Source organism: Echinops telfairi, unplaced genomic scaffold (assembly GCF_000313985.2).
Source record: "Echinops telfairi isolate 266 unplaced genomic scaffold, ASM31398v2 ScPeMD7_2010;HRSCAF=2546, whole genome shotgun sequence".
Classification (NCBI taxonomy): Eukaryota; Metazoa; Chordata; class Mammalia; order Afrosoricida; family Tenrecidae; genus Echinops; species Echinops telfairi.
In genome coordinates this window covers 6,453,560-6,465,721 of record NW_022105908.1, presented here as the reverse complement: position 1 = coordinate 6,465,721, position 12,162 = coordinate 6,453,560, and the positions used below count along the sequence as shown (strand labels likewise).

The window sequence follows — 12,162 nt, the reverse complement described above, 5'->3', positions numbered from 1 at the left end:
ATTAACCATTTTAAATCAGAAAATTATATGATTTACAGTGGTGTGATATTGATTGTCAAAAAGGATATTTAAAAATCAATCGACGTATAGTGCTATCTATGATAGGATTATATCTATTTGCCTTCAAGGAAATTCAATCAGTACAACTATTTTTCGAATTTCTGTACCAAACACTAAAGCTAGTGATGAAGAAATTGAAGAATTCTACCAATGTCTTCAGTCTAAAATTGATCAAACCTGCAATCAAAGTTCATGAGTCATTATTGGCAATTGGAATGCAAGGTTGGAAACAAAGAGGAAGGAATTGTAATGAATAATAGTTAGAACATATGGATATGGTGATAGAAATGAAGCTGGGAATTGCATGATAGAATTTTGCAAAATCAATGATGTCTTCATAGCAAATACCTTTCTTCAACAACACAATAACCTATTGACTTCTCCAGATAGAATACAGAAATCAAACAGATGACATAAATGAGAAGACATGATGGAGAAGCTCATTCTCAGCAGCTAAAAACCAAGCCAGGGGTTGACTGTAGAACAAACTCTCATTTGTCCTATGTAAGTTCAAGTTAAAACTGAAGAAAATTAAACCAAGTCCATGAGAGCCAAAATATGACCTTAAGTCTATTCTTGCTGAATTTCAAGAACATCTCAAGAACAGATTTGATGCATTGAACACTAATGACAGGAGATCTGATCAGCTGTGGGAGAACATCAACCCCCTCACTCACAAAGAAAGCAAAAGGTCATGAAAAAGACAAGAATGAAAGAAAGGATCAAAAGGATGTCAGAAAAGACTCTGAAATGTGCTTTTAATCACAGGGAAGCTAAAGCAAATAGAAGAAATGATAAAGTCAAAGAGCTGAGTAGAAGATTTCAAAGGGCAGCTTGAGAAGACAAAGTCGACTATTGTGATGCCATCCGCAAAGACCTAGGTTTAGAAAAGAAAGGACACGCTCAGCATATCTCAAGCTGAAAGAACTCAAGAAAAAATTCAAGCCTCGAGTTGCAGTATTGAAAAATGTTGAATGCAAAATATTGAATGATGCAGGAAGCATCGTAAAAAGATGGAAAGAATCACAGTACCAAAAAAACCTCGCCAACATCCCATCATCTCAGGAGGCAGCATATGAACAAGAACCAATGGTGCTGAAGGAAGAAGTTCAAAGATACTGAAAGCATTAGCCAAAAACAAGGCTCAAGGAATTGAATGAAGACCGGTTAAAATGTTTCAACAAGTTGATGAAGCACTGGAAACACTCATCCATGCTGGGAAATTTGGAAGACTTGGCCAACTGCCAGGAAGAGATCCACATGTATACCCATTTCAAAGAAAGATGGCCCAAGTGAATGCTCAAATGATAGAACAATATCACTGATATCACATGCAAGTAAACTTTTGCTGAAGGTCATCCAACAGCAGTTGCAGTAGTACTTTGACAGGAAGCTGCCAGAGGTTCAGGCAGGATTCAGAAGAGGATATGGAATAAGGGATATTGTTGATGTTAGATGGGTCTTGGCTGAAAGCAGAGAATACCAGAATGATGTTTACTTGTGTTTTATTTACTCTGCCAAGGCATTCAATTGTGTGGATCATAACGAACTATGTATAATCTTGAGAAGAGTTGGAATCTCAGAGCACCTCATTGTGCTTATGAAGAACTTGTACGTGGATCAAGGGGAAGAGAATAAGGGAATAGGGCATGGTTTAAAGTCAGGAAATGTGTGTGTCAGAGCTGTATCCTCTGTATCCATACTTATTCCATCTGTAGGCTAAGAGCAAGAGAGGAGCTTTATATGAAGAAGAGTGTGGCACTGGATTGGGAGGAAGGCTTATCAACAACTTGCAATATGCAGATGACACAACCTTGCTTGTTAAAGGTGAGAAGGACGTGAAACAGTGGCTGATGAAGATCAAGGATCGCAAACTTCAGTATGGATGACAACTCAATGTCAAGAAGACCAAACTCCCCACGAATGGTGGCTAGGTAGCATCATGATAAATGGAGAAAAGATCAACGTTATCAAGGAATTTGTCTTGCTTAGATCCACAATCGCTTCTCACGGAAACCGCAGTCAAGAGAACAAAAGATGCATTGCCTTTGGAGTAATCTGCACAAGGCCTATTTAGAGTATTGAAAAGCAAGGATGTTACTTTGAGGGCTAAAGTGTGCTTGATCCAAGCCATGGTATTTTCAATGACCTTATATATTTGTGGGAGTTGGACATTGAAGAAGAATGTATTATTCAATGGTGGTGCTAGAGAAGACTATTGGAAGTAACTTGGACTGTTAACAAACCACTCTAACTTGGAAGAAGTGGCCAGAGTGCTCTTGAGAGGCAAGGATGTCGAGACTTTATCTCACATACTTTGGACATGTTGTCGGGAAAGACCAGTCCCAGAGAAGGACATCATGCTTGGTAAAGCAGGGGAGGGGGGCGCAGCCAAAAAAGAGGAAAGTTCTCAACTGAATGGATTGACCCAGTGGCTGTAACACTGGGCTCAGGCATAGGAGCAATGATGAGCATGGTGCAGGACTGGACAATGTTCCCTTTTATTGTACGTAAGGTCGGAACTGGCTTGATGGCACTTACCAACGACAACATGTAGTGCACAAATGTTCTAACAGTATTGACGGAGACACTGGAGGAGGGTGGGCTGGCAGGTCAGGGAAGACCTCCACATCATTCCTATTACAGCCTTGAAACATTAGAATGGGATGTTGTGTTTAAAACCATACATTTCAAGATGTCCATGTGCCAGGTGGAGTCCCTGGGTGTTGACAATGACAGTTTGGAGGTTCAAACTGACATAGAGGCACCTTGGGAAAACAGCTTCATGGTCTACTATTGAGAACTCAACCATTGAAAATCCTGTGATAGATACAAAACTCGAGTCTAGCACACCTGGGATCAACATCGGTCACAATCAACTCAATGGCAGTTGATCTTTCGTGTTTTTGTTTATGTGTTAAATACTTTTTAGAAATAGCCTTGTATTGCATTTCCAGTGAAGATTTGCGTATCAGTTTAGGTTCTCATTCAACATCTCAACGTAAATTGTTCGGTGACATTGATTACATTCTTCGTAGTGCACGACATTCCCCTTGCTTCCCTTCTGGTTGTTTCATTTCTGTTCATCTAGTTTCCCAGCCCCTTTACCTTCAGATCTTTGTCTTAAAGTAACTATTGACAGCTTGGTCTCATATAGATTGATGTTTTTAAAGGAGATCAGTACTGACAGGTGATACTTTGTGTGTGAATGAGTCGGTTGTTTAGTTTAAATGTGATCTCAGGCTTGAGAAACCCACTATCAACTAACTTGTCAAGTAAGTTTGGATTTTTATGAATCTGAGTTTCTGTTCCCCTTATTTCTCCCTATGACCACTGATTTTTACGGGCAGGTGCCCCAGCCTTCTGATGCAGCCACCTCCGGTGGTTTGGCACTCACTCCAGGAACTGATATGTATCTAAAAATATTGTAACTTGAGACAACAGCTACAAAGCTAACCACGCCTGCTGTGAGGCTGCCATCTTTTACCCGTTCAGCGCCTTCAACACCCTACCCAACGATCCTGTTTGTGCAATCGCCAAGGGCATCCTCTACCCTTGGCGTTAGGGGGGAATTGACATGCCTACGTCGGAGGTTGTGCCACAGTGGGTCAATTTGTGAGCAGTTTTGTCCTTTTGCTTGCAGGATGGTGATCAACACAGAGAACAATATTATCATGTTCCAGTTTGAAAACATAAAGTGGCAGTATGCTCAGGATCGAGGGAAACTGAAGAAGAGCAGGGATAAAGAAGAGGAAAGAGAAGACAATAGTCTTGTTGATGTCCAGTCTAAGTCTAGCACTCAGGTGCTTCGCCTAAAAGGCCCTGCCCCCAGTAAACACGTTGTGGTCCATCAGGCGGTAGCCCACAGACCTCCGAAGCCTCATCTTCTCCTGAAGGCAGCCATGATATCCACAGGTAAAACAGTAAACTCAGGCAACGGAGGTTGTCAGGAGGTGTGTCTCCGTGGGGTATCTGGACGAAGGCTTGGTTTCTTGATGCTGTAAGTCCTAGTCTTTCCAGAAGGTGGGACTCATTTTCTTTTCTTTCTTTTTTAATTAAGAGGTCATTTTATTGGGGGCTCTTAACGGCTCTTATGACAATCCATACATCAATTGTACCAAGCATATTTGTACATATGTTGCCACCATTATTTTCTAAACATTTACTCTCTATTTGAGCCCTTGGTATCAGCTCTTCTTTTTTTCCCTCCTTTCCCCCCTTCCAACTTTGTGATCCCTTGATAAATTATAAATTGTTATTCTGTCATATCTTATACTGACCACTGCCGTCTCCCTTCCCCCACGGTCTCTGTTGTTCGTTCCCAAGGAGTGGTGGTGGGTGGTGGTTATGGGTCCATCATTGTGATCCATTCCCCCTTCCTCCCTCCTCTGCCCACCTTCCCCCTACCCACCTGGTATCACCACTCCTATTCCTGTTCCTGGATCCCGTGTGTGTGGGCTCTTATCTGTACCTGTGCACATGCTCTGGACTAGGCTGCAGTGAAAGGCAGGACTGGGGTCATGATAGTGGGGGTTGAAGAAGCCTCAAGGAACCAGAGGAATAGTGTGTGTTTCATTGATGCTATACCGTGCCCTGACCCTTCTGTGAGGGGATGTCCCATTGTCTACAGATGGATTTTGAGTCTCTGCTCCAACCCTCCTCATTCTCAACAATATGGTTTTTGTTTGTTTGTTTTGTTGTTTGGGTCTTCTGATGTCTGTTACCCAAGCCTGTAGATACCTCATGATTGCACAGGCTGCTGTATTTCTTCTGTGTAGCTTGTTGCTTCTCTGCTAGATGGCCGCTGGTTTAACTTCAAGCCTTGAAGACCCTAGACTCTATATCTTTTGATAGCCGGCACCATCTGTTTCGGCACCATCTGTTTTCCTCACCACATTTGCTTATGCACCCATTTTGTCTTCAGTGATTGTGCTTGGAGGGTGAGCATCACAGAATGCCAGGTTGTTAGAACAATGTGTTCTTGGGTTGAGGCAGGGCTTGAGCAGAGCCCCTGCTCAGGGAACCATTTTCTTTGGTCCACCAAACAATTTGCAAGAGACCGGATTTTTCCAAGGCCTAGGATTTTGAATTTAGTAGAATCTTTGTAGTCAATAAGATTAGTCCACAATCTGACAACAGAAAAGTGGGTGAAGGGAGACGTTGGACAGGGCAAGATATGACCAAATAATAATTTATAACTTATCAAGGGTTCATGAGGGAGAGGGGGCGGGGAGGGAGGGGGAAAAATGAGGACCTGATGCCAAGGGCTTAAGTGGAGAGCCAATGTTTTGAGAATGATGAGGGCAATGAATGTACAAGTGTGCTTTACACAATTGATGTATGTATGGATTGTGGTAAGAGTTGTATGAGCCCCTAATGAAATTATTTTTTTAAAAGATTAGTCCACAACACTTGCCAGGAAACAAAAAATCGACAAGAAAAACAAAAATGAGCAGAAATCCCAACTACATAGCACATAACTGTTGCCTTAGGACAAAGGTAGGAAGTTATTTTACTATAAGCAGAAAAGCCTTCTGTGCAAGATGCGAAACACATACTTTAGATTTCTGAGAGATAGTAGGTTTACTTGGAAAATGTTAGTGATAAAGTGTGTGTGTGTGTGTGTGTGTGTGTGTGTAGGTGTAGGGAGTGTATCCGTGCCATTCATAAGACATCTGTAGGATAGATTATTTGTCAGTTACAGTTACCAGATTCACTCTTTTAACTTGTCCTCTCTTTGGCATATGAACTTCTATCGATAGCTCTATAAAGAAGACCAATATTCCCAAGAATATTATACTAAAAATACTAAGCTATCTCCTCATGAGAAGAGAACCAAGAATGTTATATAAAGGCTGATGCTTGATAATCAGCAGGCAATGTGGGTGGGTGGGGTGGAGTCAGGAAGTGTTCTAGAACTTAGATTCCAGTTGCCTGCTTAGTTTCAAGCGACAATGAACTCTAAACGTGATGCTTTGCATGATGGTTGGATGCGTTGTTGGCTACTTTTCAATTATCCAGACTTAATTGAATGATGTAATTACTACAGGGGCTATATAATTACTACAGTGTCTCCATCCTTATTTATCAGCATTCATGTTGCATACTTCATATCATGAAAAATCAAAACCACACAGCCAAGTTGGCAAGAAGAAACTTCCTTCTGCTGTTCAGGAGCATCGTGATTTAGCTGCCAGGCAAGAGAAATTGGAAGCAAAATCCATTGCAGGTGATAAAATGACGATAACTTTATTCTGAATTAGTGTCGAGAATTCGTCTCTCTCTTTCTCCCCGCCCCTGCCCTGCTTCCTTCCCCACTCCCTCCTTTCCGCTCTGTCTCTCCATTTTAGTTTGTCATCAAGGTAGTAACTACTTATCTTTGAGAACTCAGAATGGATACAGTGTTGGGTTGTATTTCCTTAATTGTGCCCTTCTTAACCAGAGGCCACAAAACAGGATCCTTTTTTAAGGTTTGAGTTTCTAGTGTTGGGCTCACCGACAACCTTTCTGCTCTGCCACTTGGTGTCGTGACTTCTTGGACCGTTGTGTAACCGGTCTGGACAATGAACACAGCTGAAGAGGTAAGTGGCAATCAGGGCCAACTTCAGAGAATGGTTTAAGAGATGTGATGAGAGGAATCCCTGGGTGGTGGAAGGGTTCATGAACTTGACCATAAACTGAAAGGCCGAAGGTCCACCCAAAGGTACCTTGGCGAAAAAGGCTTAGTGACCTACTTTGAAAAAGTAGGCCATTGAAAACCCGGTGGATGCCAGTTTTATTCTGACACACACGAGGTCACCGTGAGTCAGAATCGGCATGATGGTGACTCACGTGGCTGAGGCATGACAGAGATTTAGGGCCAATTGTTATCTGTGTGAGACAAGGAGATAAAGGAGAATTTAAGAGGAGTTGCTGGACATCAAGAATGGGCTGTCCCTTTTGTAGTTTATGAAATAGGTGAGTAAAGATTGTAACTGTCTTTCAAATATTTTTGACAAATATAACAGTGCTTTTTTGAATTAGATTTCCTGCAAAGTCTGGCTTCCAGGTGGAGCCAGACTAGTTATGCTCTGTGAGAACAGTATTAGCAATGGGTATATATATATTTTTAATCGTTTTATTAGGGGCTCATACAACTCTTATCACAATCCATACATACATCAATTGCGTAAAGCACATTTGTACATTCGTTGCCCTCATCATTCTCAAAACATTTGCTCTTTATCTAAGCCCCTGGCATCAGCTCATTTTTCCCCTCCCTCCCCGCTCCCCCCTCCCTCATGAACCCTTGATAATGTATAAATTATTATTTTGTCATATCTTGCCCTGTCCGACGTTTCCCTTCACCCACTTTTCTGTTGTACATCCTCCAGGGAGGAGGTCACATGTAGATCCTTGTAATCGGTTCCCCCTTTCCAACTCACCCTCCCTCCACCCTCCCAGTATCGCCACTCACACCACTGGTCCTGAAGGGATCATCTGCCCTGGATTCCCTGTATTTCCAGTTCCTGTCGGTACCAGTGTACACCCTCTAGTCTAGCCAGACTTACAAGGTAGAATTCGGATCATGATAGTGGGGAAGGGGAGGAAGCATTTAAGAACTAGAGGAAAGTTGTATTTTTCATCGTTGCTACATCCCACCCTGACTGGCTCGTCTCCTCCCCGAGACCCCTCTGCAAGGGGATCTCCAGTGGCCTACTCATGGGCTTTGGGTCTCCACTCCGCACTCCCCCCTCATCATTCACTATGGTAAGATTTTTGTTCTGATGATGCCTTACACCTGATCCCTTTGACACCTCGTGGTTGCATAGGCTGGTGTGCTTCTTCCATGTGGACTTTGTTGCTTCTGAGCTAGATGAGTGCTTGTTTACCTAATTTCATTCTGTTTTATGTTTATGTTTTTTTTTAACATTTTATTGTGAATTGGTGAAGGTTTACAAAGCAAATCATCAGTTTTATTTTTAATAGTTTTATTAAACTCACATATCTCACATATCATAGTTTAATCATTCAATTATATTAAGAAGCTTTGTACATTGATCACCACAATCAATTTCAGAACATTTTCTTATTGTACTCATTGTTGTTAGCTGCCCATTTCCCTTCAACCTCCCCTGCCATGATTACAGGATTTTAATATGACTTAACTAACAAATAGAGGTCAGGGGGCTGAAATGAAGTTTTATTCCATCCTAGCTTGCCCATACAGAAACATTGTTGGGAGATAAATCTATGTGGCCAAGGATAATAATATACCATATATGCTCATGTATAAGTCGAGCTTTTCAGCACATTTTTAATGCAGTTTTTGTGGTAAAATTAGGTGCCTCGGGTGATATTCGGGTCGGCTTATACTCAAGTATATGCGGTATATGTTAGATTGGTGTAGTTTGGTTTATAGACTTTTGATTGCTAGATCAGATGAAGCTAACGACTTTGATTTTCCATGACTCTTTTATAAAATGGGGATAATGTATTTGTGAGGTATTAGGTTTGTTCACCTAGAAAGACATTTTATTAACTTGAGGGCCTGAGGCCCTTTGAAAGTCTTGCACAAAATGTAAAACTGTTTTCTCAAGAAATAGGCGAGAGCTTATACATTCCAGGGGGCATCTTGTCCTCACCCATGGAGGTTCAATGTGATTGTTCAACATATTTTGGGAACTCCTTTTGCATTACTCAAGTATTCAAAGAAGGCTTGGTTTGGGGAGACATCCGAAGATCGTTTGAAGTCAAATTTGATTAATAAGGTGGAGTCCAAATTCCGCAATACAATTTTTGTTTACAAAGATTAATTAGAGCTGTGCTCTGAAGTATAAATTTATTCCTACAGGAGGCAAATGAGACCTGACTCTACCCCAAGGAGGTTCATAATTTGCTTGGTTCCAGGGACAGAAAAGTAAATGTAATTATAGTGCAATGATATTGGGAATATGAGAGAGAATTTCTGTGTTAGTTGACCAAAAGGCATTTTAAAGAGAAACATGAGCAAGGGAAAAATATCACAAGGCATACTTTTCTATGACACTTCATATAAAAATTCAGAAATCAAAAGCCTACATCTTACATATCTCGTATCCACTATTGAAACTAAGGAGCCCTGGTAGTGCAGTGGTTATGTGTTTGGCTGCAATCGGCATGGTCAGCAGTTGAAAACCACCAGCAGCTCTGTGGGAGACAGACTGGGCTTTCTACTCCTGTAAACAGTTACAGTGGGTTGCTACCAGTCGGCTTTCTACTCCTGTAACGTTATTGGAGGTTGCTACAAATCAACATGGACTTCATGGCTGTGAGAGACGGTTGAAGCTAAATATCAACAGATTTCATCTCACTCATGGACACATTTGAGGAGTACAGTCCACTAAGACACTGGTGAGGTTGGCAACAGATTTATCATTCCACTTCTGCTAGGCCTTGTTCTCGTCTGGTCAAGACCACTGTAATAACACAGGCACCTGGTAAATTACTATCCTTGACCAGGTGATGATCAAAATTCTTTCATTTTAACTGTACTAATTATTTTGCAAAGAGGATTTTAACTAGCATCACAATCTCAAAGGAGAGAAAAGTAGGTTTGGTACTTCCAAGATAATGAATGCTTCACCTCAAAACATGTATATCTAGAGGCTAATTCCCACGTGCATCTGAAAGAACCAGGGTATTTTTTTTCCAATTATTTTATTGAGGGCTCGTACAATTCTTACCACAGTCCATACATCCATCCATTGAGTCAAGCACATATGTACACCTGTTGCCCTCATCAATCTCAAAACATTTGCCCTCTACTTTAGCCCTCAATATCGTTTGCTCATTTTCGCCCCCAGGGTATTTTTTTTAAGCCTGTTTTGTTAAATGTCATCCTGTCGGGACATAGGGGACATTTGCCCACAGGCGGTATGTCTATTGGGCAGCAAAGACCTCCGTTTGCATAGCTTCGAATGGCTTTTACTCTCACGTATAAGTACTTTCTCTTTTTCTTAAGAGGCTGACGTGTTTTTGTCTTCTTCTTTTGCAACAGCAGATAATCTGGGAAAAGTACAAAAGCAAGAACCACTGGAAACTCCTGTGGAATCAATCCTTAGCCGAAAGAATAGAGGCTGGCACACCCCCATGTCACCTGACCAGTTCCTTCTGACGATCAATGCTCTGCAGCAGGCCCACAACTCAGGGGCATTTGCCTATCCTGGGAGGCCCCAAGCACAAGTCATTGATGCATGGGGACCTTTGATCTCCCACCCAAGGAAGGTCTTGAGTTTCAAAGGAAAATCAATGCAGCATGAGGTTGATAGGTTGAGGTCTAGCAGTGAGAAACTACTCCCCATCACAGGACTGAAACAAAGCACCACCCCTCTTGAGATCCAGAAACTGCAGCCCAACCTGAAGAATTCTTTGTACAGTCCCAGAATCCAGTCCACCATACCAGAGCCCATGATTATTCACTCCAGGCTGTCTGGCAGTGTCAAAGGCGAAGACAAAGTGACCGACTCTCTTAAAGGCACAGTATGCAGCACTACCCCCCTGACCAGCATGCACTTCATTAGACCAAACCGCATGGTTTCTCCGAGAGTGAACACAGTGATGACCCACCATCTCAAGAAAGATCGGCCTCGCTTTTACACAGCCCTTAACCCTTTTAGAATGAACACGGGGTTCATGCTGTTGACTGTGAAGGAGGAGAAAGAGTACGGGGAAGCCAAGGTGAAGGCATATCAGGCGAGCGAGTCCACTCCAGCAGTTGATCCAGACAAAGCCTGCAAAACTGCCTGGCTCAGGAAGCTCAAAGGCCTCCCGGTAGATGATTTCATGAAGCACGGGAAAATAGCAGCCCCTGAATTTGGACAAAACACATTTATCTGAACCAGGCGTGGAAAAGTACACTGTGTTATAATAAACACCAAGTCCAGTGGGTGTTGGGAGCTTGACTTTCTGCTTTGTTTGAAGCGTTCGCTGGAAATTGTGAGAACGGCTGATTATCTTCCTGTGGGTCTGAGAATTGATGTGTATCCAAGTGAGAGAACAGAGGGAAGCTGGGAGAGTTTGGCATCAGTCCCCCCTGTTGAAAGCCATCCAGTCAGACTTACACAACAACAAAACAAAAGGCGCCATCTAGTCATCTTGATCCTACAGGACAAGAGTAGAGTACCCCTTTGGGTTTCTGAGGCTTTAAGTTTGTTTTTGGGGGGTTTCTTTAGGCTGTAAATTTTTATGGGAGCAGAAAGTTTCATCATTCTCCCAGAGTGGCTGGTTATTGCTGACCTTTGCAGTTAGCAGCCCGACACTTAACCCACTATCCCACCAGGACTTCCTTAAGGAGACTTAGGGAAATCTATGGAGGGAGAGGTGATCATGAGAAATCAGATACAACTTCCATTACCTGAGGAGCCCAGGCGCTGTTGTAGGCTAAGCATTGGCCTGCTAGCCACAAGGTTGGCAGTTCAAACCTACCACCAGCCATTTTGCCAACGAAACATGAGACTTTCCACTCTCATAAAGAATTATAGCCTCAGAAAGTCTATAACCCTGTGTGGAGTTGGAATCGACACCATACAATGAGCTTTTAAAAAAATCCCCTTTCATCATCACTAATTTGGTACTAGACATAAAAGAATTATGTGAATTATGCACTGATGTTTCCTAGTGTTTTTGCATGGGATCTTGATAAAGCTTGGCGAGTTATGAGCCTTGAAGGAGTGAAGGCCTTAATGGGTTTGATATACTGTCTGATAAAATGTATTCTTTTTTTTAATCTCAGGACTAACTCCTAGGGAAGGAAGATAATTGATCATATTCACCCTTTTCACAAAAAGGGCCACGAAGAGTGAGGACATGGAGGTTTCTGTTTCAACTTTTAGAGGAGTGGTGTCCTGGCCCAGGCACCTGCCTGGTGAAGTGAAGCTGGGCCTGGAACTATGGCCCTTATCCAAAGGGAGGCTAGCTCCTACAAAGAGCAACAACATTGGCGGCCTTCCCCTTTTCTTTTCTTTTTTTTTAAATCATTTTATTAGGTGCTCATACAACTCTTATCACAATCTATACACACATCAATTGTGTAAAGCGCATTTGTACATTCATTGCCCTCATCATTCTCAAAACATTCTCTCT

General features: G+C 42.2%; 1 protein-coding gene across 1 annotated transcript in view; it reads left to right on the top strand.

Annotated features, from left to right (window-relative positions):
- LOC101656708 (F-box/WD repeat-containing protein 10) overlaps positions 1-10,976 on the top strand; it is a 53,006-nt gene extending 42,030 nt beyond the window's left edge. Inside the window, 3 exon segments of the mRNA XM_045293527.1 lie at positions 3,704-3,975; positions 6,152-6,289; positions 10,079-10,976. Of these exon segments, the coding sequence (XP_045149462.1) occupies positions 3,704-3,975; positions 6,152-6,289; positions 10,079-10,917 (1,249 nt within the window). The 3' untranslated portion in view covers positions 10,918-10,976.
- The last annotated feature ends 1,186 nt before the right edge of the window (positions 10,977-12,162 follow it).